General features: G+C 36.5%; 1 protein-coding gene across 16 annotated transcripts in view; it reads left to right on the top strand.

The window, feature by feature from the left end:
- The window catches only part of MARCHF1 (membrane associated ring-CH-type finger 1), a 225780-nt gene that overhangs the window by 120416 nt on the left and 78451 nt on the right, over nt 1-26913 (top strand). For 13 of the 16 annotated variants that reach the window (XR_005700791.2, XM_040064198.2, XM_040064190.2 and 10 more), the window contains one exon: nt 17434-17573. The exons of the other annotated variants lie outside the window; for them this stretch is intronic. Coding sequence is in view for 12 of the 13 variants with exons in the window: in XM_040064190.2 (XP_039920124.1) it covers nt 17434-17573 (140 nt within the window). In the remaining variant the exon portion in view is untranslated. The remainder of the gene's footprint in view (nt 1-17433; nt 17574-26913) is intronic. 16 annotated transcript variants of the gene reach the window in all.

The raw sequence follows: 26913 nt of genomic DNA, 5'->3' as shown, positions 1-26913 counted from the left end.
GTAAAAGTAAAATGGTTTACAGTACTTGCTGTGCCTCTCAGCCAATTGCTTAGCTTTTCCCGTGAGGCCAGTATAGATGGGAACAACTTTACAGGTGCACAAGTCAGCTGCAAAGCTCACCTGCAATTGTTCCTACATGGATAGGGATGACTGCATTGATAGGTTTTCCAGTCTGTACTTGACTTTGCCCTTACCTGTTACCCATGATACAATCATCTGTCACACAATCATTTATTGTTACTTCACAAATTTCTCATTTCAACCCCAAGAGTTGTTTAATTGGATCGAGTTTTACACTTGCACCCAAGCTACTTAATTTTTATTCATGTCTCATTACTTTTAATTGCACAGTAAAAACAGGACATGGTGCAAAGAAATAGACTGGATTCTGGTTTTAGTATGCAATTAATATTTCTTTATTAAATTCCAAACGCTTTTATCTGTGTGGAAAAGAGTAGACTTTCAAAGAAATGGAGAGCATTCTGCAATGTGCTGTGTATTTTTGGATAACACAAGAAATGATAGAAGTTTCTTTTCAAAGCCTAGGCTGATTTGTCAACATCTGCATTTGGAAAATTTGTGTAGTATTCAATACTTCACAGCAAACACTGAAAAAGAAGTGCTGAACCTGCAGCACCATTTTTATTGCCTTTAATCAGAAACAAATTGCAGTACAAATGAACTTTCTGTTTATTTTGTGATATATAACTAGCAACTTGCCATCTGAATGCTTTTAGTAGTAAACTATCTCAAGGGGAGGAAGTATGAGGTTTTTAAAAATTCGTTTTCACTATAGGATTGGCTTGCTACTGTCAGCATGCCAAATTTGAAACCAGATTGAAAGTTGTGTGTTACAGATCATATTTTCAGCAATCTTCATCTACTGCTGAGAAAATATGAAATAAATCCTGTATAGAGAGGGATAGAGGAACACCATAGGAGGCATCCACTAAATTGAGCACTAAGTGAAAAAACACACACCTCTACTCTTTTGGACATGTTTTGTATCTTCCCTCCTCAGTTTAATATTTCTCCATTACTTACAAAATCTTTGGTAACATTTTATGCATCTGTAAATCCCTAAAGTGCATTTATAATTCTAGTATTTATAAAAATTTGCCTTACGTAACTTAGTATACTATTGCTAATTGTGGCCAAGAAGCAGGGTTCTCTTTAGCCCTGGTTATTTTTTTCTGACTTCAAACTGTTACCTGTCACTGTGCACCAACAGATATATTACATCTTTTTTCCCTTTGTCATTGTGCTCTGTCCAGCCAGAAGACTTTGTGTCTTCCTTCCTGAGATATATGCGCATATAGCCATGACTGTAAGGAACATAGCTTATACAAAAGGGAGAAATAGGTTGGACCATATATACTATTCCTTACCATTCCTCATTCTTTTACAGCCTGTTGGCAAAGTATTAATTTTCCAGGCCAAATTTCATTTCTAATCTAAGTTTGTCCTCACCCAAGATGTGCTTTCCTGCAGAATCTCACCCTCCCTCCACGGGATTTGAATTTATTTTTAAAATAAAATTACCTCAAGGAACTGTATTTTATTACTTTAGGGTTTAAAACTTGAATTAAAGGATTTTAAGAGAATGATGGGTAGGTATTGAGTATCAATAAAAAGCTCAAAAACTACATGTTTCAAAAAAACCCCAACACTACCTTAAAAAAGAGAGACACAATTAAATGTTTTCTGAATCACAGCTTTAGCTGATAATTCTGTTATGATACTGTATGAATTATCCCACATATTTTATATAACCCATGTTATATTTTAGGTTGTTTGTTGATGTCTGATCTTCCATTTTTCAGAGACTTTGTGTTACTAGGAGTGTTGCCAGCAGGGCCAGGGCAGCAATCGTCCCCCTGTAGTCGGCACTAGTGAGGCTGTACCTCAAATCCTGTGCTCAGTTTTGGGCCACTCACTACAGGAAAGACACTGAGGTGCTGGAGTGTGTCCTGAGAAGGGCAGGGGAGCTGGTGAATGGTCTGGAACACAAATCTTAAGAGGAATAGCTGAGTGAACTGGCGTTGTTTAGTCTGAAGAAAACGGGGAGCTGGAAAGAAGTTGTCCTGAGGTGTGAAGATCAGTCTCTTCTCCCAAGTAACACGTGACAGAACCAGCAGAAATTGCCTCAAGTTGCTCCAGGGGGAGGTTTAGATTGGATATTAGGAAAAACTTCTTTACTGAAAGGCTAATCAAAGACTGGAACTGGCTGCCTAGCAAAGGGGTTGAGTCACCATCCCTGCAGGTATTTAAAGGATGAACACATAGATGTGGTGCTTGGGGTTGTGATTTAGTGGTGGACTTGACAGTGGTTGGACTTTATGATCTCAGAGGGCTTTCCAAACGAAATGATTCTGTGATTGTTAAGCAACATCACAACACATAAGACTGATGATTTTTCTTCTAATCTTTAGACTGCTATGCCTTCTATGGTGTATTTGCTTCCAGTCCTTTTATAAAGAGAGTTTTACCACGCATCAGGCAAACTGGACTTGCTGAGTCTTGTGGTTATAGCAGATAAAATACCAAATTGTTTGCTTAAAAATGTGATCAGGCTAGAAGTTTAGTGTTCCCTTGTGATACAAGTTCCTTCAAATTCTTTAACATACATTACATAAATGCAATTATTTATTTTATTAAAAATTCTGCTTCTTCAAATGTCATTGAAACGAGGCAGTGAGCTCTTGATTGCTGTTATGGTAGAGAGGGCAAGTAACTTTTTAAAGTCAGCATTATCTATTTTTGATGTTTGAAATAAAGGTGTGGCAAATGAGAGGCTATCAATATCAAGTTAATTGATGGCTAAAACACTAGTAGAAATGCCAGTTCACAAAGAATTATGAATGCAGTTGTTTCCTCCTAAAAAGATTTAGTGATTGAAAATATATATTTTTTAAATGAGCTGAAATTAAGTGTAATGGACAGGAGAAGGTACATTTATATGGGCCAATTAGTCTACTTATGGTAAAGTGATGCTCTCAGAAGATTATAACGTATGGTATTATTTGATCTCTACCAAAAAAAAATTAAACCATGACTGTATTGTCTTGGAAGCTAGTGGGTTTTTGAGTCTTTTGTGGGGAGTGTTTTGTTTTGTTTCAGTACAGAGCACTAAACTTTCTTAAAAATTATTGCATTTGGTTTGTCCTAAAAAGTTATTGATACTAGAGACTATTCAGATTTGTTACCAGCTTAATGTCTCCTGCTAAACTGAGAAATATCTTGATGAACTTTACTGTGGGGATTTTTTCCTTTCTTTTTTTAAAATTTCTGAAGCAGATGTTTGTCTTCTGTGTGAGACATAAATTGTAGGATGTGGTAAAGGTGATGAAGTTTACACTTTTCATTGCCTTCAAAAGCTGCTGTAAAATCACCAGCTGTGTACCCATGGGTTTAGTTAAATTCATTCAGTCAAATGTCCTACTCATGCAATCCTTGAAATTCAGGGAATGACAGATTTCACGGAGTCAGTTCTTGAAACAAATAATTTATTTTTGCTTAATTAGGTGAAATATGATCTTAAAATATGAGATTCCTATTTTTTCCAAACTCTTAGAAATCCTTAAATAATTAAGCCCATATGTTCCTTACTCTGTACAAGTGTGTTCAGAGAGAACAAAGCCAGTTAAAAATTCAGGGATCTAGGACTAGACAGCTGAGGAAGATGCATAATGTTAAGGGTTGTCACCAAGTTTTCTACCTAGAATTGGGGATTAACAGGATTTGAAAGCCACAAAGCTCTAAATTTTGTGTGGTGAATGAGGGGTTCCTGACAACTTTGGTCAGTTCTTTTAGTGACACATTGTACACTGGCAAGGGCAAAGCTGTTGGCTCATAAAACTCCAGTCCTATCAGCCCCCTTAAGATCTGTGAATTATGTATAGCGCTGCTTTAGCCACTGGTTATGGTAGGATTGTAAAGATATCAATGTTATTGTGAGGCAGGTTTTATTCTCCTTCCTTGTAATATAAAATACCATGTGTTGCAGAGGTGAAAAACAAAGCCACATATCTACGAAAGATCTCACAAATTAAGTTTATGGATGTCACAAGTTTAAAATGAGTGCTTAACATTAATGAAAAAGTCATAAAAGAATAAATGTCAATATATTTTTTCCAGTAAAATAGCCAGAGAGGGAGAATACTTCAGGGAGGAAATTTTCCTTCCTAATTCTCATTCCATCTAGTCCTAGTAAAGGTTGCTCATTGCATAAATCCCGAGGAAGTAATTATTAGGAGCATTTTCCCTTAAAAGGAATGGAAACAGGTAGGCAGGCACCTGTATTTCACAATAATCAGAATGATAAGAGAAACTTAATTCTGAGCTGTCACTTAAATTATTTCTGTGAAGTTTTAAAACTAATGTATGCTAACTTAGACAGGAAGCAATCAGTTTTTCATTGGAATAAAAAGACAGATACAGGAACACTTGGGTATCTTTTCACGAAATCTTCCGGTGCCTCAAGTTTCAGGTATGTTTTGCTCAGGTGCAGTGTGGCCCCAGCTGTCTTCATGTGTTCTTGCTTTGCTAACAAGCCTTTGTAGGCTGTGGCACCTGAGGAGGACAGTGCTCCTGTGGCTTTTCAGAAGTCAGCTTGTATGTGGTGTTAGTTAATAACCATTTCACATCTGAACTGCTTCCAGGCCTTGAACCAATGTCTGCAGTCCTATCATATGTCAGCAAAGTAGGTGTTTGGAGCCAAGATGTCTCTGTCACCAACTCTGTGACTGTGTCAGAAGCACAAATAATTTGTAACATGTATGGTGAGAGACATGTGGGTAAAGGAGAGTTTTCTGAGTGTTTATTAATGCCATACTAAAACCTGTGAGGAAATCAAAATTCTTCTTTTGAAGAAGGACCTGAACAGTGTAGTAAACATGGTTTAATGTAATGGGTTTTTTTTCTGCTCTGTGTGAAGTGATTATTTTCCACTTTGAGTATGAGGTAATGCAAGGAAAAGCAGCATATGATCCTATCAATGAAGTTATAGTGCGTGTATAATAATCTGTTATAACTTTGCTTTTCTCTACTTATTATTTGCTTTGTCAGCTTCAGCAACTTTCCTCAGGCAAGAATTCCATATGTTTAAAATAGAAAAACCCTAGAGTAAAACCTTGAACACCTCTTCACAACAGAAATAACTCATATATTCCTGTTTCAGCTTGCTGTTGCTCAACTGACACACATTTTTGTCTGACACAGAACTTTGCATAATGCTTATGATTACTTGCTTAAATATCTTTTTCAGGGAGGTATGACCTAAAGTTCTTTGAGAATCCAAGTAAATAGTAATTTCTATTCTTTGTTCATTATACTGTTGACTTTCTACCAAGAACTGTAAGGAGTCAAAGAAACAGGATTTACCTTATTAGTATTCTGCCCATACTTTCCTATTACCTTATGGTTATCTGTTTCATTTTAGATTTAGCTAATTCTGAAGGTGCCTGGCTTAATTATTCTGAAGACCATTAATGCTGTTTTTTCTAAAGGTAGTGACAGCATGAATTGCTTAGACAACCTTCACTTCTTGTGTGAAGCCAAAGAGTTAAGGTCAGGTTTCATCTCTGTGTGAGTTCTAACTGACCCGAATCCTATGATGTAATAGGCCAGAATAACTTTAAAATTTACTTGAAGCTTTTGTTCATTGTAAATATAGTTATGCCTCACTATTAGCAAGCAGTACTGTCAAGCAAAACTATTTCAGATGTCCGAAGTGAAACCAGTCTTCTGTTAACCTGATATTCCCCATTATAAAACAAACACCGAACAGAGTTTATTGATATGTTAATATCACTAAACTTGTGAAAAATTACGTTTTCCAACATAAATATTTAGATATACCCTATCTTCATATTTGTGTATGTTTGAAATTTAGATCTATGACAACAATGGGTCTGTGATGACTCACTATGCAATGTTTTTATCATAATTATTTTGTTAGAATTATGTTGTTCAGCAATTCTTGATATATGATTCAAGAAGTGTTTGGACAAGACTCTCAGGCACAAGAGTCACAGGTGGGAGTTGGGGATGCTCCTGTGCAGGGCTGGGAAATGGACTCAATGATCCTTGTGTGTCCCTTTCAACAGCAGATTCTGTGATATGATTAGTGCAAAATGTACTGGACAGGTTTTTAGTGATAGCAAGGTATTACTGCTGTAAGTAGCTCAGAAATGTCTAAAAGATCCTAATAGATTTCTCTAAGAACTACTATTTTTAGCTAAACAGCCACAAGCTAGAAGAATAGAGAAATGGCAGAAAAAGTCAGTGGGGCACAGTTGCTGGGAATTAGGATCCAGTATCTCACTTGTCACCTACCAGGCAGTCTTGGTTTGGCTTTACCAATATCTGAATATGAAAAGTATATATTCTAGTACTCCAGCATGGGAGCACTTCAGTGGCAAATGGAAAAAAGGATGTATAATTTTCACACTTTTGATACCATGCTTCTTTATAGCTGAACTGAGCTTACATGAAGCAAAATGTGTTTTAATACCCAGTATTGTTTCTGTTCCAGGACTTCTTTGATACTCTTGTAAATTGTGGGACTGTAGGGTTCTTTCTGTAAAACTGTATGGAAATCCTTCCACAGTAAAGCTTCTGCTCTGCTGAAAAGCAATTTTGAGCTGGCACGTTCATTCTATTTTGCAGTCGTGAGATTTTACTTGCTGAGAAAAGAAACCAAAACTTTTTGGGATGAAATTTTAAATAGACAATAATAAAAAGATGTATTTCTTTCTGTCTTATGATGAAACTTATATGGATATGTCGCTTTTAAAGAGAAGCAAAAAAAATTGAAACTATATGTTTTACTTGATTTTATGATCTTAGACATCAGCTGGAATTATGTTTTTTGTTACTGTACAGGAAACATAAGGCATAAAAAATGTGTAATATTTGTATTAACAACAACTGTTAATTCTCTATGCAAATTGGAGTCCCATAGGTTGTCAGTAAAGACTTAAGTAAATACTTGTGCAGGGAATCAATATATTTTGTGTCTGAGAATCGTCTGCCCCATCCTGACCCCACCATATTGTAGTGCTTTGTGTTGGCACAGAGAAATGGATTGTCATTGTAAACATGCCAGTGCGTCTCCTCTGATAGTCTGGGGACATCCTGATGCTTCAAAATGTGACATAGCTTCAGCATGGATATGAGATTAACAAGGCTGTCCTTCACCAATTGCATGTTGGGCTGTAAGATTCCTAAGGTGCTTTGCTTTATTGCGTGCTTAGTGTATGTTTCATTTTTCCAGTTTCTGCATAACAGATGAATGTGCCTGACCCCACTGTTTGAGTATCTTATTTGCACTTTGCTATTTATCTTCTGCTTCTTCCCACTGCCTTCTACCCAGTTATCAGGGGCCTGACCTGGGTTTGCTATATCCCAGATATTGCTGAAGCTGAGAAGGAGGTTGGGCTCTTCCTTTTATGCTTGGAGTCTCTTAGCATGAGTACTTCAGTAGCAGCAGCGATCGTCTGTATGTAATAATTTTCACCAGTACATTTCTCTTCCCCTTAAGAACTTCTTGAAATGCTCCCTGATTTTGTGGGTGGGTGGCCTGAGGTTAAATACAGTTTTTACTTTCAAAGTTAGTTTTTTTCTGCTTTCTAATTAAGTGTTAAAGTTGAATATAGGTCAACTACCTACATGTGCTTTTGCATTCATCTCTGTTTTCCATTATTTTGTGTTTCCTGGAGCATGCTTATTTTCTGTGGAGCTATATGTAGAAACAGGGTACTTAATAAAATCTTATCCATTGAGATAGTGCTTGCTAAGTGTGTGTTCTCAATCCACTCATGCATTTGAGGAAGAGAATGGAATGGCTTTGGGAACTCCAGCTAGCTTGTCGAGCCTTGTAACGTGGCATCTATTTCAAAATTGTAAACAAGTCCTGTGATAACATAGTGAAAATTATTTGTGCAAGTCGTAACATTTTGTAGATGTGCTTTTCTAAATGCTTATTTAATTTTATGAGTGTGTTGGTTCTATCTTGCCAGAATTTTATTGGTGACATTTTTATTTATTCACTCTTTCAAAAATAATTTTAGTTTACTTATTTTTCTGAAGATAATTAAAAAGCAAGCACTAGAATGGAAGGTCACTTGCTTGTTTACTTCAAATGAAAAAGATTAATGTAAAAACACTGTGATTAGAAACATACATATATATGGAAAGAAATGATATATAACAGAGAGCTAAGTATCAAAATAATATGCACCTTAATAGAACCTTAAAGAAATAAAAACGTTTGAATTCAGCGTAAAACATCTAAATATCTAAATTAATAAAATTTGAACTTCAAGGAACTGAGAAGCCAAAGAAAGAAGGTATAGCCTATGTACCTGCTCAGGAAACTATTTTGTATTGGAGAAATTCTGTATATTCTAGTGATTTAAACAAAAAGTATACACTGATTAGTGCTGAAGGCAGAAGAAGCCAGAGCTGGTACGTGAAAAGAGAGAAATTTTCAGAAAACAGGGAGAATAATAGTGCATTGGAGGAAAAAAAAAACCAAAAAACATAACAAAAACAAGATTTAAAAAAAAAAAAAAAAAAAAAAACCAAAACCAAACGAAAACAAATAAACAAAAAAAACCCTGAAGAAAACAGCCAGCTGGGACAGGTACTTATGCACAAGACAGATTCTCTGTCAGTGAACTACATCAGGGCTATGGAAGGCTTTGATTCCAGATCTTGTTGATTAAAAAAAAACATGATTACCCTTCAGGAGGCATTTAGTACAGGTCACAGAATCCCAGAATGCTTTGGATTGGAAGGGATCTGAAAGATCACCTAGTTCCAGCCTCCCTGCCGCAGGCAGGAAATCTTCTGGACCAGATTACTCAGAGCCTCATTCAAACTGGCCTTCGACAGTCCCAGGGATTGGACATCACAACCTCTCTGGACATCTGGTTCCAGTGCCTCACCATCCCCACAGCAGAGATTTTTTTTTTTTCTAATATCTAATCTAAACCTACCCTCCTTCATCTTAAGGCCATTACCCTTTGTCATATCAGTACATGCTCTTTTAAGAAGTTCCTCCCCAGCTCTCTTTTAGGCTCCCATTAGGTACTGCAAGATTGCTCCGAGATCTCCTTTGAAGCTTCTCCAGGCTGAATAGCCCCAACTCTCTGAGGCTGTCTTCATAGGAGAGGTGCTCCAGCCCTGTGATCGACTTAGCCTGTTCTAACATCTTTCCTGTGTGAGCTGGGTGCAGCTCTCCAGATGGGTCTCACAAGGGCAGAGCAGAGGGGCAGAATCCCCTCCTTTGGCCTGCTGGCCGTGCTGATCTGGGTGCAGCCCAGCATGTGGTTGCTCTCTGGGCCCCCAGTGCATTTTACCGGGTTGTATTGAGCTTTTTGTCTGCCAGCATTCCCAAGTCCTTTTCTCTAGGACTTCTCTCAATCCATTCTCTGCTCAGCCTGTGCTTTACCTTGGGATTGTCCCAACACAGGTGCTGGACCTTGCACTTGCCTTGTTGAACATATGAGGTTTATGCAGGCCCACCTCAAGCCTGACAAGATCCCATGGATGGCATCCTTTCCCTCCAGTGTGTTGACAGAACTACACACCTTGGTGGTGTTGGCAAACTTGCTGAGGTTGCCCTCAATCCCAGTGTCCGTGTCTGGACGATGTGTTGCAATTCCATTGTCATCAGTGGTGGAAGATACCTTAGGAAAGCTAAGGCTTGTCTCTGTTAAACCCCAGCTGTAGAAGGGACAAATAATTGAAAGCTGTCATGAGGGCAAGGCTTATGGCTTAGCCATGGAGTTGCTCTTCAGTACAGCAGCTAAACAAGTTTTGGAACAGGGCTTTTGTATGGGATGGCATGAACGGGTGTTGCACAGCTGTGCCGGACCACGTTGCATACCTGCACAGGCATCTCTGTGCCGTGCTGTGCTGCATACTCTTGTCTCAGTTTTAGCACCAGGGTTCAGCATAGCCTAGTGGAAAGCAGTAGGAGTTGTAGCAAAGTCCAAGGAGGGTTGTCAGAGGTAGAGATCAAACCTTCAGGACGAGACTGAGCTGCCTGAGCTGCTGTACCACGGCCACCGCAGAGTTAGAAATCTTTGTGTTCACCCAGTCACTAAAGAGAGCCAGGGGGCAATGCTGTGCCATCAAGCTTTGTGTTTGTTTTCTGCTGTATACTCAAGATTTCAGTTTTATAACTTTATATTTTGTCAATATCCTTGCCAATGTCATTTTGCTTCGAGGTGTTTTAGAAAGACTTGGAAGAGGATGGATACTTATAGTGTGCTTAGTGTTACTTTTAAATAGAGAAAATGATGCCGTGTCTAGTTTTAAACTTTAATTAGCCTTAAACTTCAAACACAGCAAATACTACTTCTTTAATTTTTAAAAAATGCTTTGTGAGGAATGGCATATTATAACTGTGATGTGCATATGGTCTGTGAATCTTAGCTCGCTGACAGCTGTGTGAGTTGTAGTTTTAACTGCATGTACTGCCTTGCTTTCATCTCACTAAGAACCAAACCCCAGTTTTCTCTATGGAAAATAATTGTAAACCATTGTGGTCTGGCATTGTAATAAATTAGATTCGGGCTTAATTTGAAATTATTGGGAGACACTTTTAAGAATTCCACTAATTTAAGTTTAGAGGGCTGTACTGATATTCACCCAATCTTCTTGCACCTCTCCAGATTTATTATCTATTCAGCAAAACTTTTTTGTTTATTTCCCAACTGCAGATAAAAACTAGGACTACATCCTAGTCCTAATATAATCCTTCAGCTTTTTTTTTTTCCTACTCAATTTCTCCAAGTTATTTTTTGATAGCAACCAGACCGAGTAATTGCTTATAATAATTATGCCACTATTATTATTGTCTAATGAGAACTGCATTTACAAAAAAAAATATTTCAGCTATTTGAATCATACTTTTGTTCCCATGCATTCACTTCTAAGTCCTACTTTTGTGTTTGTTTTCTGGAAATTTTGGTCAAAAATTATCAAAGTAATATTATTCAAATCCTTATTCACATTAATAATTAGCTTTTAGGTTAACGTAATCTTTACTTATGTAAGGGACTAGTTATTTAAGCTGTTACCAATAACTGCAGCATTAGGCCAGTAGGCCAGTAATTATTTATAACTTAAATCCGTTTATCCTGAGAAACCCTGAATAGGCCATCTGTCATGGTTTTCTATTAGCGGATGTCAGATCATAAGTCATGGTCACAATTTCCACTTGAAGGGGGAGGTATGAAGAAGAGGTACTTGCAATAGTATGTTTCAGTTTAGTGGTGAACAGCTATTTCATAGGCTTATTTAATCTTTATTAAAAAGGATTCTAAATCTTCTCCTTTGGTAAATCTGTCACAAGTTTTCTATTACACGTTTGGCTGTCCTGTCAGCTCATTAGCTGGTGTATCCTTGATGACAACAAAAGTCTTCTTCAAAATATTTAGCAGAATTTGCTTTGTTATAAGGCATACAACTTAACTTCAGTAGGTGTTCTAAACACCTTCCAACAGAATATCAAATATCACCTTCTAAGTAATTTAGATTCAGGTCTTTAGTTTTTAGAAGAAAATAGCTGCACCTCAGTTTCCAGGGGTGACACTGAATTTTCTACCAACTAGCATTCAATGATATTTAATATAATTAATATTTAATGATATTGATTGGTCACAGAATACTTACAGATTCGTATTGGTGGGTATAGCTATAATTCTCTCTAATCACAGTTGGGGTTGGAAAGAACCTTAAAGATCCTCTAGACCCAACCCAACTGCCATGGGCAGGGACACTTTCCATTGGACCGGATTGCTCAGATTCCCATCCTACCTGGCACTGAACACTTCCAGTGCAGGGGAATCTGCAGCTTATCTGGGAAACCTGTTCCAGTGCCTCACCACCCTCACAGTAAAGAATTCCTCTTAATGTCCAGTTTAAGCCTAATCTCGTTCTGTATGAAGCTATTTCCCCTTGTCCTGCAACTGCATGTACTTGCAAAAAAGCCCTCTCCATTTTTCTTGCAGGCTCCTTTCAGGTGCTGGAAGGCTGCAATTAGGTCACCCTAAGCGGGAGTCAATTTCTTGCAAACCCTGATTATTGAAAAAAGCATTAGCTACTTGCACCTAGAAACCAATTCAACGGTTATGTTTTATACAATTATTTACCAGAATATGAGGGCAAATGACTGGTGCTAATGATGAGAGGTTCTGAAAACTGTCGGAAGTGTGGTTAGAAAAATTGAAGAGGCAAGCGAAGATAAAGTAGCAATGGCCTGTCCTGCCCTGGAGTTGTTACAGGTTGTGTTACAAAGAACAACAATATCTAAGAGGATAAGCCCTTCTTTCCAGCGGTGATTACTGCTGTCTGGTGTGGGTTCTGTATGACTGACCTCTCACAACAGCAGTATCTGAATTGCTCACAAGCAAGAGCTTTCTATGTTTAGGGTTGTCAGCAGAAGATGGTTTATGACTGCCAAGAACTTTGTATTCGACAGAAAAAACTTCTGTTAAAAATGCTTCTCTAACAAAGGGGAAATACTTACGTGAGACCTACCAAGGTCTTTAAGGACATTTTGGTGTGTATACTTCTGGTATTTCAATGAAATCTGATCTTCTCTTTGTTCTTACAAGTTAACTTAAATTCAGTATTGATTATCTCTCCTTTGATGCAGCGGTGTTTAATGGTTAAATTATGTCTTTTTGGGTATGTAACCTTTATTGGGCTTAAAAAAAAAAAAAAAATTACTTCTGTCTTTGTGTTACTGCATTTTAATAGTGAGCTCTGCCTGATTCAAAGTGGATTTAATTTTACAGCGTAAATATACCCGTCTTCTTCTCTAGATAAACCACATAAGAATGGGAAGAAACATTAAGAAATAACTTGTAGTTTTGCATAAACAGAACAAAGTCCATTAAAGATTTACTGTAACTTCTTATGCCCTGTACATTTGGATAATTGCATGCGTAACTTCATGAGGTAGTTAATGCTTTAGCTTTGTGGATTTTTGCATTTGAACATTTTCTGCTATTTTTGTACCTTCCCTGAAGAGTTTTCATCTGCCAAGTGCTGGGTATGGTTTATCAGGTGCATTTACCAGTTATGTCTTTATTATTGATTGAAGCTTTGATTTAAGCTGCTTGGCAGTCATACATGGTTAAATATATGCAAACTCACAAAGCAAAAATGTACTTTTTTCTTATTCTCAACTCCATGTTCATATCAAGGCTGTTGTCTTTTCTGCTTGGGAGTCTGATGCATCTGGAATTTACATGGAGAGGTCCTGAGGGAGGGGTTAGGCACCCTTTCATTGCTCACCTTCAGCAGTAGCACATACAGTCGCATTGCTTTTTGAAGGTCTGAGGAAAATTCAACAGAGATGTTTATCCTTGGATCATCAAAGCATTCCCTTGAAGAGTAGCTCTGATATTAACAGCAAGAACCTTTTAGAAAGCAAAGTCATATTTGAGGATGGAATAGAGGTTGCTTATGAAAATAGGTGGAAAACTGCATCAGCAAATACAGACATTTATACAGTATCTAAATGTATGAAAGTTGAGGGTTTTTTAAACATTAAATCAGTTGCCATAAATATACATTTCTCAACATTTTATTCTTGAAGTCTTCAGAACTGCAAAATGGCATAATTACAGCGCTGACAATTTACCATGGGGAAAAACTCTGTTGATGTTTTACTAAAGAGCCTTGAGTGATATAAAATTGCTTATTGCTTTACAAAAGATATACTCTTCCTTGTGGGAGAAAAAAACCAAAAAATTACTATGAAGGCAAACATCCCCACGAATTTTAAATCATTAGCAGCCCAAAAGACTTTTCTTTGAGAACTTTTAGAGCTTTTTTCGTCATGCTTTGGGCATAGTAGTTATGGAGTGGTTAAACACAGCAATATTAAGTGCAATAATTTTTTGTGCCAGTCATCTTAAATTTATTTATTTTCAGTGATTGAATTGTTTGAATTAATAAGTGAGATTTGCACCCTTAGTTGTGTCAAAAAAAAAAAATCAAAGTCTTAAAGGACTAAGGACAACTTAAAATACATATTAGCAGTATAAGAGAAAAGAACAAATCAACAAAGGCTGGATTTAGTTGGAAATAATTACATGGTTAATTATGATACAGGACCATCAAAGTATTTTCTTAAAATTGTTTATCTAATATAGGTATTAATTTAAGAATATGCCATATTTGACAGTTTGCAAACTTAAACTATAAGGTCTAGAAAACTCGGTTATAATACAATGTCTAATACTCTAGAGAGGGATGCTGATTCTGCAATGATGTTTTGAAAGAGCTGCGTAGCTAAGTTAAATGACAGCTCTATTTTTTCTTAACAGGTAGGGAAAGGCATTTAGATGTGCATAATTGGGTTTACTCTTCCAATAGTGCCCTACAAGCATTTCTGAAAACAGTCATTAATAAACATGACATTTTTGAATTCAGAGTTTTACATACACTTAATGCAGAGGTGCTTGTGTATATCCAGTAGCTATATAAGAAAGCTGGTACCATTATAGTCTTGATTGGTGCCATCATTCTTGGTGTCAATAATTTTAGGGCATGTGTGCTTGCTTTCTGTTAGTCTCTGCATTGTTTTTAATGAGGCTAGAACATTAAGTATTTTATTAGGTATTATACAGGTACTTCAGTTGGTTGCTGCAGATATCAGTCAGGAAGATAAGACTTCTCTAGCGTGATGGCCTTTCATGCTATTTTTATTCAAAGCTGGACTAAAAAAAATTAGTCCTCTGTATAGAGGGGCAGAACGCACTCAGCACTTCTGATGATATGAAATTTTACGGGTAATTATCACATTTGTATATGGGAAGTAATTTTTTTCCCGCTGACTTGAAAGAACCAGTAGTGAACCACCACAGCACTGAGATATTACTGTACTTTTACAGCTGTTGACACAATCACATATATTCTAATATGAATTTATTTATTTTTTAACATAGAAGTAATTTTAAAACCTGAGATTGAGCTTCTTATTTGTAGAATATTTTAGTGGCATAATGTTGTTATGCTGTGTTTACACTGAATTGTCCTTGTGAAACACAGCAGGCTGGTTAAGAAAAGCCAATGGCTTCCTTGTGGCACAGAAATAGGAGAAGCTGTCAGATTTCTATTGCATCCAGCCCATCAATTTGTGGTTTTATTCAAATTAGAATAATTGATTAGAAGTCACAGCTTGGTAAGACTCAGACAAGAGATACATAATGAATAATAGTGACTGTATTTATCTTAGCAGGGCTCAGCATTGAAGTATTCAATATTTCAATATTCCTATAGCTCTCTCCTGGAATATTTTGATGGTCTGCCAAATCATGCAGCTGGACAAATACTATCACTTTGATTGCTGTTGGGACTCTTTGAACATAGGGAACAAAACTTAGCTTAGATAAAGGACAGTGTATTTTGTGTTCAATTTCCTGCTCTTCTGTGATAGCAGTTAGATTCTGGTAAGGACTGAAAAAGCATAGCCTTTGTTACCTGAATCTGACTGTGCTTCTGAATTAAGTATATAAATTCTTTTCTCTTGCTAGATTTGTGAACTTCTTTAAGAGATATTCTGCCTTTATTTCACACAACTGGCTAATTTTTAATACACATCATCGTTAATCCCCTTAGCCGCCCAGTTTTTTTAGCATTGATGCTGTACAAAATGAACAATAGTGTGTCCTTTTGCTTGGCTAAATTATAAGTAAAATTTTTCTTGCATTAAGAAATATGAATAAAGTAATTCTAATTTTTTAACAAATCTAGAGATGATGAATGAAGATTGTTTTCAGGAAATTTATTTTTGCTGGTTCTGCAAGTGTATAAGCAAGAGCAAAGTCCTTCTTTCAGTTATGATCTGGGCAGTGGCAGTAATTTTGATTGCTCAGGGCAAAAAAAGAATTGCAAATCTTCCAAAGGGTTCTGCACACCAAGAAGGCCAGAATAGGACTGTACCTATATTCAGATGATTTCTTGTCTTCACAGGTACAGGCAGTATAGAAAGGATTGCTTGACCACTTACTGCTTATGATTTTGTATCTCACATTAAGATTTCAAGAGAACAAAAAAAATCAGTTAATCTGTTGTTTCATTCACCTAATCATCTCCATTGCAATAAAGCTAAGGGTAATTTCCACTTGTTCCTATCAGTTCCATGAGGTTGTTTGGGGCATGCAGCTTAGTGCATTTTATCCTTTGAAAACTATATATTAACGGTTAAGTGTGGAAATGGGAGAGCTGTCGTTACGCGGGAAGGGGTTGTAGTTTGTCAGACTCGGAACCTGGAAGGATGGAATCTGCTATAAATATATGCATAATTGGCGTCCTGCATGGAGATGTATTGTGGAAAAAATAAACTTAAGTTGCAAGTGCGTAATATTCAGTGATGCTGTGTAGGGACATGGGAGGTCTTTAGCACTGTTGTAGTTATGTTCCAGTTTTATTCAGTCTAATGCTAGCCTTATTTGGAGTACTAGGCATTCAATCTGGTAGGTTAATCTTTCTGTTTATTATGTTTCATGATTCTACAGAATAACACATTTTAAATTACAATATGTTATAAACAACCAGATTAGAAATTGCTTCAGGTGTTGAGAATAAAATTGCTCAAAGTTGCTTTTTGTAATTAATTAGCAAAGTTTTGCACTGAATACCTCCATTGCCAATTTCATTGGGGGAAAAAAAAAAAAAAAAAACAGATTGTGAAATTTAAAACATACTTATGAAGGTTTCTTATGCGTAATACCATGCTTTACTAGGGCTGCATTTCCAGAATGTGGCAGTTTACTTATTTTGTTACTGTTACAAACTAAAAGTAAATACAGAGGCAATTTGCAGTTGGCACAGAGCATTTATTTTTAGTGTGCCTACGTTAAGTTTTGTTGTTTACAACACATCCCAGTGTAGCACTTCAAGATGAGCCAGGTATTCTGGAGTGTCTGGGCATGTGTACATACGGGTTTGTGTGTTTGCACACTGTTTATTTGTATCTAGTATCTGCTACTGCTTTAGGGCTGTTTCTACTTTTTTTTCAGTGAATTTGGGGGTTTGTATCCAAATGGTTTATAGCTTTTGGGATGATGGTAGTCTCAGAGCTATTCTGTATTAAAATCCCTTTAAAATAACTCTTTTAAAATTAAAGTTACAACTTGAAGATTTAGCATGGAGAGAAGGCACTGTATTTGCTGACACTAAAATAGTATTAATGCATGTAAGGTGTGCTGAAAGTGCATGAGTCCTTTCTAACCTTTGTGATTTAGCACTTGGGAATACTTTAGAAAAACACTTTCTTTTAAAAATATGTTTATTAGCTTGTTCAGAGATAACTTAAAATCTGTTTTTAAAGGCATGCATCCAGAGTCATGCACACAATGAATTCAAAGTGTCAATGTTTCAGGGAATCTAAATTATTTTCAGAATTTCAGAAATTGAGAAGGGATAAGTGGAAGGAGAAAATGTTGGGCTGGTGCCAAGCGATAGCTCGTAACCCTCACAGACTTCCAAACAGCACAAGAACACCCGAAGTCTCAGGTGATGCTTCACATAACTCTACTTGGGTGAGTGAAAAGTTGCATTTTGTGATGGTGGCATGCTCAGATGAACTTGAGAAGTGTTAAATTTATTTTTTAAACTGTACTGTTTGCCATTGCTTGCATTTCCTCCGTGGGTGAAACCCTTTGATATAACATCTGTTTACTCGTTCGGTTTGCCTTTTTTTTTTTGTCTTTTATGTTATGCATGGTTCATTCTGACTTGCATGCTGTGTCTACAGATCAGTATTGATGTTTTGTGAATGGTAAAGTCTTTAGGCTGGAGATGACTGAATCTTTGTGATCTTAGTGCAGTGGCATTTGGTCCCTGATGAATACAGCGTGACATTATCTGAAAGCACCTCATTTGCTCTTTGTTCCTGCCTGTAACAGGAACAAAGTATCATGTGTCTAAACTTGTGTTAGACAGCTGGATTTTAAAATTATCTTCATGTATTAAACGTGCTACTGCAAGAGACAGTTGAGTTTCTGCATGCAAAGCTATTCATAGATGTTGAGGCATTGTAAAGGTGGCGGTTTACATGGTGGAGTTAAAATGTATCATATGAAACTGAATCAAGTTACTCATTGATAAGAATTTTAATCCCACAGTTTTTGTTCATTGAAACAAAGCCAATTACATCAGTAGACCCGGCCAGGTGAGTAAGAACTGGTACTTGTATGTAAAGGCTTCCAACTGCCCCAACTCTAAGAGCAAAAATTGTCTACTTGTCTGCTTGTTTTAATTCAACTAACATTTTCAGGCTACAGCAAGACTGAATATTTGAAACATATCCAGTTCAATATGCCTGCTACAATTTCATTTATGAGTGTTAAATATTTTCCTGTCCTAAGAAACATGAGTGATCAGGAAATACTGCCCTGCAGTTGTTGAAACATGGACAGGGTGACATCTAAGCTAAAAGGTGAATAATTGTTCCTAACCATTGAGGAAATGTGGTAGTCCAAATGAAGAGACAGTGGTCTGCTTGAAAACTGTTGGAGTTCTGGTGAAATAAAGCCCCTACTTAATGTGGCAAAAATTATTGTGTTCAGTGGTAAATTATATAGAATGTAAGCTTCTGCTACACAAGGGAACACAAAAAGGCAGCATTAAAAGCTGCAAATTTTATAATTTTTTATTATATATCCTAGAATATTGTTATAGCTCATTTTCATCTAGAATACTTTACTTTCAGAGAAATAAAAGGAAATTAAAAATCAATGATTTCCTGAAAAGAGATGTCAAGTATACTATCCCCACATTTAATTACTATTGCTATTTTATTTTTAAGTTTTATTTAATTGCTTTTACTATTTAGCTATTAATAATAATAGAAGGTAGCTATTAAGGAATTGGTATATATGGAAATGTGCATATTTTAGTTTCTGCTTGACTGCTGTTTAACATTTAATTTGGTTTGATATTCATGAGATTAGCATTCCAATCTACCAGATGGGATTTAGAAATGAAGAACTGGAAATACAGTTCAGAAGTGGCGAATCCATAGACTTAGCATCTTTTAACCCTATTAATATTAAAACTTGTTCAAAAATAACTTTGCATGTAGACTGCTGCTTAGTTGATGAAGTGTGTAAGAAAGCCAGAGAAATAAACTACTTGGGAAGATAACTGTGTCATTTAATATCGTGGTTGGCTGTAGAACAATAATCTTCACAACAGGAAATAAAACAGTAATGTCTCTTGAGGCCTGCCAAGCTTTCCTTTTCATTTTCTTTGCTTCCCACTCTCTCAACCATGACATTTTCTATCCCTCACATCTGAAGAAAATTATATTCAGTATAAGGTTTTGCTGGCAATGTCTTTCCAATTTGCAGGATGTTCACTGAAAGTCTTTATTTCACTTGTGAACATTTTTAATCTGAAATTTTGTTTGAAATCAACTTTGATTTTGCTTAGTAGTCAGTGCCTTTTCAATTTTGAAAAATTTCTGTCTGGTCTTAAGTGAAGATACAGAGTTTAGCACTGGAAACTGAAAAATAATGAAACTGCAGAAAATAAAGAATATAGCAAATTAATTATTTGTTGTAAGTGTACAAAGCCACTTCCAATGAGCTATTCCAGCCCCTTCATTCTGAATTAAACTTCATTTTTCAGTGCATCACAGCTCCTCTGTGGATCTGATTCCCTTAGTATGGGTTTATTTGGTGAATCTTGTTTCCATGTGAATCTGTGTCATGAAGACACAGCTCTTTGCTTCCTTATTCTGTAGGTGACAAGTCTGGGTTTGGAAGGAAGCAAAGTGGAATGTAGCTTGGATCTTTTCTTGACCTCTGCCATATGCTTTTGTGTATGCTTCAGATTCAGCAGAATGTCTTCTTTGTCTCAGAACTTCAGCTAAGGCATTAGAAAATACTTTCCAGTTAAAACTAAACCCCAAAGTGGGCATTACACAGTGCCACTTTTCTGAAGGAAAAATATCTGAAAATTGCAAGCAACTCTCATTAATTTTTCACAGAATCGTAGAATACCAGGATGGAAGGAATCTCAAGAATTTTCTGGTCCAGCCTTTCTTGGCATAAGCACCATATAGACAAGATGGCACAGCACCCTGTCCTGCTCAGTATTAAAAGTATCCAGTGTGGGGGAATCCAGCACCTTTCCTTCAGAGATTATTTCAATGGTTCGTTGGTCTCATTGCAAAACATTTTCCTCTTGTGTCTAATCAGACTGTGCAGAGTGTGCCCAACTTTGTACCCATTACTCCTTGTCTTTTCCTTGTGACTCCTTGTTAAAAGGGAGTCTTCATCTTCCTTGTAGCCACTCTTGAAGTACTGGAACATGATGATAATGTCTCCCCTAAGCTTTCCTTTCTCAAGGCTGAGCAAACCCAGTTCTCTCAGTCTTTCCTCATGTGGTAGGCTTCCCAGTCCATTTTGATGGAAAGAAATACTTTTCTCTGTGTGAAAAGCAGAAGGAAGCTTATGGAGCAGGAAGCAGGTTATGATCATTAAGAAATTGCTTTTTTCATTAAGCAAGTAAATGGAATACTGAACAGCAGTGGAGGAAAAAACACAAAAGAATTAAGCTCATGAAAACATTAGAATGTATTTAAAGAGTTTAATAAAACCAGTTGCGCTATTTCATTTTATTTCATGTTAAGATGTTCTAGCTTCACCCAAATTAAATAAATTCTGAAATATTTTAGCAGAACTCAACTAAGGATTCTTGGAAACGTTTTTCTGTTACTGTTGTCAACTTAATTATAATAATATCCCCAAGCCTTATCACCTTAGTTTACTTTATTTGAAAATTAAAACTGTTACATTCAGTTTTATGTGGCACTCTAGCTTCTTGGTTCTGAGCATACCTTGAAAGTTTTGAATCATTCTGTCATCAAAGGAGGTGTTAGTTCTCAAAAATATTGTTTAATATTGCAGTTTATTGGGGTTTGGGTTTGTATTGATAGCTTTAGATTCATAATGAGTAAGTCTTTTTTTATGCTCAAAACAATTTCATATAGTCAATTAACTTGGTGTAGTAGAACATAAAGCTGGAATTGATGTTGCTTCTCTGGTAGCTAGAAATCATCTCTTTATCAAGCTAAATTTAATGTCAGTTTGTTCCTGTACACATGGCTTTTAAACTTTGAAGATTCATCCTTTGTAATGTTCATCACATTTTGAGAGACCTGTAATACAACTTTCTCTTTTCGTGTCCCATGAGTATCTTAAAAGGACTTGTCCATTCCTGCTCCAGTTCGAACAGGAATGACCAGTTTTGTACAGTATTTCAGATCAAGCTTTCTGTTCCTAGCAATTGCAAAACTACTACCTGTCCAGTAGCGTATTTATCATACTGCCTAGATTGGGAATCACTTTATTGATACTTTTTTTGTAGCTGCTATTTTAGTTTTGAGACAAGACCTCTAGACTATGTTGACTTTTATTACAAGAAGACTGTATCAATTCAAATTATTAATGCTCATCTATACTTTTCACCAGGCAATAATGCAAATTCATATGTTTTTAATTTTTCCCTTTCTCTGGCACTTTCTAGAATTTGGGAAAGAATAGTAATGGTGGGGTTTTTTCCCTTTACTTGAAAAGAATCTAGATCTTGAAAGCTCATAATTTTATGCAATAGTATTTGCAGGGGTTTTGTCTTCTGAAAAGATAATTGATATAAATGAAAAGAAGAAATTAAAGATTTCTTCATTAATCAGTCTGTGCTGACAGTATCTATTTATATTATGATTCTATGAGCATATGTATATGTGGTGAGTTCAAACGATTTTGATGGGAATGTGTAAATATGTATTAACATTGATAAAGCAATTTGCCTAGAAGCAGTTCTGTGTCTGACGGTTTTTGAAGGGTGTCTAGTGTTTCTCTGAGTACTAATTCAAAACTTGAACATTATTATAATCTGTGTTCCTAACTGTTATTTGCAGCCTCTTCTGCATAGGGTGTGGACTGGTCCTTAATTCCATACATCATGTGAAACACATGAAGCTAATGGCACAAGAGCATGTAGTCGTTAGTATAAACTGCTTTCCCCCCTCGTATTCCCAACCAGAATTATAGGTGAATATGTGTGAAAGTGTAGTCAGGTGAGTAACTAGCTTATTTGTATTTCTATATGCAAATTAAATGTAGAAGTCATGGCAAATGATCAGTTTAACTCTAAGGAAGGATTTCTTTTTATGCAAACAAATGATGTCCTCTGATTCTCCAAGAGAAAGTAAAATGTGATTATGAATTATCTGTTTGACGTATGTAGATCCCATGTTGCCACATACGATTTTTGACTGAGCAAGCTAATAGTAGTCGATGGTCATTCCAAAATGAAATTAAACAAGCAAGGAAAAGTAGGGGTTTTGGGTTTTTTTTTTTTGCTGCTCACCCTTATAGACATCTCAGCCCCCCACACCTGCTTTCTCACTCAATCAGTGGGAAGGAAGAGAGAAACAGAGGGGAAAGGTGAGAAAGATCATGGGTTGAGATAAAGACAGTTTAATAGGCAAGGCAAAAGCCACACATGAAAGCAAAGTCAGGAATTTAGGTGTTCTTTTCCATGGGCAGTCAGGCATTCAGCCATCTCTAGGAAATCCGGGCTCCATCATGTGTAAGTATTACTTGGGAAGAAAAATGTCACTCTGAATGTTTCTGCCTCCTCCTCCCCCTGCTTTCAGATTTATAGGCTGAGCATGACACCACAGAACATGGTTTATCCCTTTGGTCAGTTGGGATCAGCCCCTCCTGGCTGTGTCCCCTCCCAGCTGCGTGTGCACCCCCAGTCTCCTCACTGGTGTGGTGGGGTGAGGAGCAGAAAAGTTATTGATGTAAGCCTAGCTTAGCAAAAACCGAAACAACCCTGCATTAAAACAGTTTCCAGCAAAAATTGAAAGCATAGCCTCATGTGAGTTACATGATGAAATTTAACACTATTCCAGCCAAAACCAGTACAGATTTTCCTCCAGTGAACATAAAGTGGGTAGCTGGGATTTAACTGTAAGTTATGCTAACTGTGTGAGAGTTGTAGTAGTGTAAGAATGGTTTACCACTAGACGGTCTTTAAAGGTCCTATCTAACCTTAACTATTCTTTAAATCTGGGTTCTTTATCTAAACATCTAAACTTAAATTCAGAACAAGAAAGATTTCTTCATCTGAGTTTGAAGTGTTTGGCTACCTGATTTTCATCAAGATAATGTAATTCCTTGATGAAAATCCTGTGAAATAGGGTACATCTAGGTTTTCTTTTATGCTGCAAGCCTTGAACGGTTAATCTGACAGAGAGTGATGGGATGTTTAAGATCTGTATTTTAATTTGTTATAAGTAAACTATGTTATTTGAAACTCAAAAACTAGATATGAGAAAATAGTAATTATCTAAGAATATGGACTTGGTTTCTTCTGAATTATCTTATTTGTATAACTATTAAGTAGATTTCATGAATAAGACTGCAGAACTAGCTAGGAAATCCACAATACTATACCTACAAAAGTCTCTATAGATGCCAGTTTTAGAAATATAGTAGTAACATTAATATAATAGCCAAACAATGCGTATCTGTGAGTAAAACTATGGAAGAGAGAGATTATAGAGAAATGTAACTTTAAAAGGCACAGAATTTTTCACCAGTATAATAAATTACATGATTTCCCTAAGTATCTGTTCATGTTAAAGTTATGAGAACTGCTCTTTGTACTGTAGGTGTTCCACATCCTTCTGCACGATGCAGCGTGCTGCCCAGGAGGGCAATTGTTTTAACAATGAATTGCTTTACAATTTACAGGATCGACCTAAGCTGTCAGTGACCTCAGAAACCATGCCACCCCAGGCCAGTCTTGTTGATTTTCCACATATTTAAAGCCAATTAGCAGTTGTAACCTTGGTTACCATCACCTTCTACATTCTTGCCATGAATGTGTTAATAAAGATGTAAAGTTGTTAAAAGGTTCATTTGTGTTCCTTTTCTATGCATGCATAAACGATTAGAGCAGGGTAGATGTAGGCCAGAGCTTTTGGGTAAGTCTCCCCCAGTGTCATTTAATTATTTAAGAGTGAGAAAGATATGGTCAAGTTTTTACATATTTGACCAGTGATTTCAGTTAGACTTCCCCTATGGCAGGATTAAAATGGTATTCCTCACTTAAAGCATTTTCATTTTGATTTTTCTAACCAAAAAAATGGAGGCCAGATAGAAAATTAGTAGTACTTTGAATTTGTATGCAAAAAAATGACTTAAATACGGGAGAGAAAAAGAAAAGCTTATTCTGGATGCAATAAGGCAATAAGGTTTTAATGTTGTCATTATCATTATTAATATTATTATTGTTATACTGTCATGTTTTATTTAGCTTTATAACTCAAATTATACTTCAGTTTTTTAGCTGTTAGGTTTCTGCATTTATTATCAGTGAAATATGCAATGAAATATTTTTCTCTAGATAAAATTACTATAAGACATTGACATGAAATAAGTGTTAAATGTCTTTGTAACTGTTTGAATAGGTTGTATTCAACCCTTTATTTCCCCCAGAACATTTAATGCAACCTGTGTCTCACAGCAACATGTGCTCACCAGACTGGTTCAAATCTATTTCATATAAATTATTCATAATTTGTTTCCTTTTTGTATAATTGAAGCTCTCATTAATCATTCACTTAGGGAAAAGGAGTATAATTTCAATGTAGAATTTCACACCTATTAATTATTTTTAGGTTTGAAGATGAGAGCTATGTCTGACTACATCAGACTTGTTCACATAACTTTTGACTGAAAGTTCAATAAATTATTTTTGTAGCAATTTTTCATATGTCCATAAAAATCTTGTGTTTAGCTTAAAGTATGTAAAACTGCAGGTTACGTGATGTAGAGTTACAGATAGCGAAACAAGAGGGAATTGCCAGATCTTCATTTAGTTTCTCTCTGGCAAATGAGTTCTTGAAAATGAGAAAATCAGTCAGGGCCAAGTAATTAACCTAAGTTTTTTATGAGGTGAAATGAGTTATTCTCATTCTAGCTCAGTGAAGCCTTCAGTTCCATCATTAACTGAACACGTGCACCGTAGTGGGGAAGTCAGGATGATAGGAAGCATCAAAGAAATGTCTCTGCTCATTCATTTATTGCCACAGTAACACCAGCAAGGAAAGCTATGAAAGCATGTCATGTTAGGAAAAAAGGTAGCGGCAGGAGATGATAATGCAACTTTATCTTGTTAAAAATCTCAAGGTAATTTTAAATGTTTAAGTTAAATTGCAAGTTTATTTACATTCCCATTCCTGAGGCTCCCTAATGTCTAATGTCCCATTCCTGAGGCTCCCTAATGTCCTTTTGCTGTCTAAGACTAGTTGAATTATAAGATCCAGAAACAGTTTAAGGATAAGCTCTCTACTATGCTGACTACTGCAGTTTGTATAACTCAGTCCTGTAAACAGAAATATGTATGCATAATTTGTTTAAATAGTCTATACTGATACCATTTGCATGCTTGCAAATATGTGAATATGTGCATGTAAGCTTGTGTAGTGTGTGTGTGTATATATATGTATATATTTCAACCCTGCTAGTTTAAATTTTACTTAATCATGTAAGTTTGTGCAATTTCTGCAACAGGATTCATTCTCAGTCTGAAGTGGTTTTCAAAGTAATGATTATTGAAAAATATACTCCAAAATATATTCTTAAGAGGAAAATAGGGTTGTATGTGCACACCTAGAAGCCATTTCACGCGTTCATATCAGTGCATAAGTTTTGTTGCAGACAGGTGGAAGAAGAAAGTAGCAAAGCTACAGGGATCTATGTATCTCCCTGGATTCATCTCTAATGTATTCTTCTGCTTTGTTATCCTCAGTAGAAGTCTTCCCAACCCTACAACTGGTTTGGTGTCAGTTTTGTGTCCTAGGAGCCTATGCAGTGCAGCACATCTCTGCAGCTGTGCTTCCGCTGCAGTGCAGTGCCAAAGTGTCGTAGATCCATTTCAGCACACACTCAGTGAGCGCTGTGTTCCACCAGGGCTGTGGGCTGGCTTTCCTGCTGATAATGAGCCTGCACTTATCAGGGCTGTCATGTGGGCACCTAGCCTGCCTAGAAACAGCTTTGAGTCCTCATTGCAGCTCTCAGTCGTTCTTCCCGTTATCTAATAGAGGCGTCCGTAGCATAGAAGATTAAGTAGGGCCTCTTGATATCTGCAGCATGTGTGATTTCCCTTTTTATGTGATTCTGATGGGGAACTGAAGTGGAATAAGGTCTGGGGAGATAGCAGACCTTCAAATAAAAGATAACCTTTATAAGCAGATTCTTCCAAAAATATGGTTTGCGGAGTCTCTGAAATCTAACGTCTCTGTTTTGTTTCGCCATTGTCACTGAATACTTGTCATTGCAGCTGGAATTGTGGTGTTCCCTTTAACAAAAAACAGCAACAGAAGGGGGAGGAGCAGAGAAGGAGTAAATCGTTGTGTAGGTTAAAGCACTGACTTGTGTTGTATGTAACTTCCATGTGACTTTGTGAAAGTAATTTCTGCTTTATTATTTCAGCCTCATTTATATGAACTAATGAACACTTGAGATGAAATTTCACTCAAAATAGTAAGGTGCTTCAATCCTCTAGAGGCAAAGGTGTTAGACTTATCCTAGTTGATAGTGGAAGGATTTAATAACTTTGGATAATTAATATGAAGGAGGAAGTATAGCAGAAGACCTAGTTTTTCTTAAGATGAAATCAACAGACAGGGTGCAATTTAGTGTTTGTTCCACAGGAGATGGAGATAACTAGTTGAACCAAGGCACCCTGCTGGAATTTCAGAGGTGTTCAAATATTTGTCTTAGAAATGCCACTCCTATCAATTTCATTAAAATGGGTACGTGGTCAAAGATGTCCATATGTGGATGCTGACCA

Source organism: Hirundo rustica, chromosome 5 (assembly GCF_015227805.2).
Source record: "Hirundo rustica isolate bHirRus1 chromosome 5, bHirRus1.pri.v3, whole genome shotgun sequence".
NCBI lineage: Eukaryota > Metazoa > Chordata > Aves > Passeriformes > Hirundinidae > Hirundo > Hirundo rustica.
Note: the sequence above shows the minus strand (reverse complement) of the source record. Positions and strands in the feature narration are given on the sequence as shown.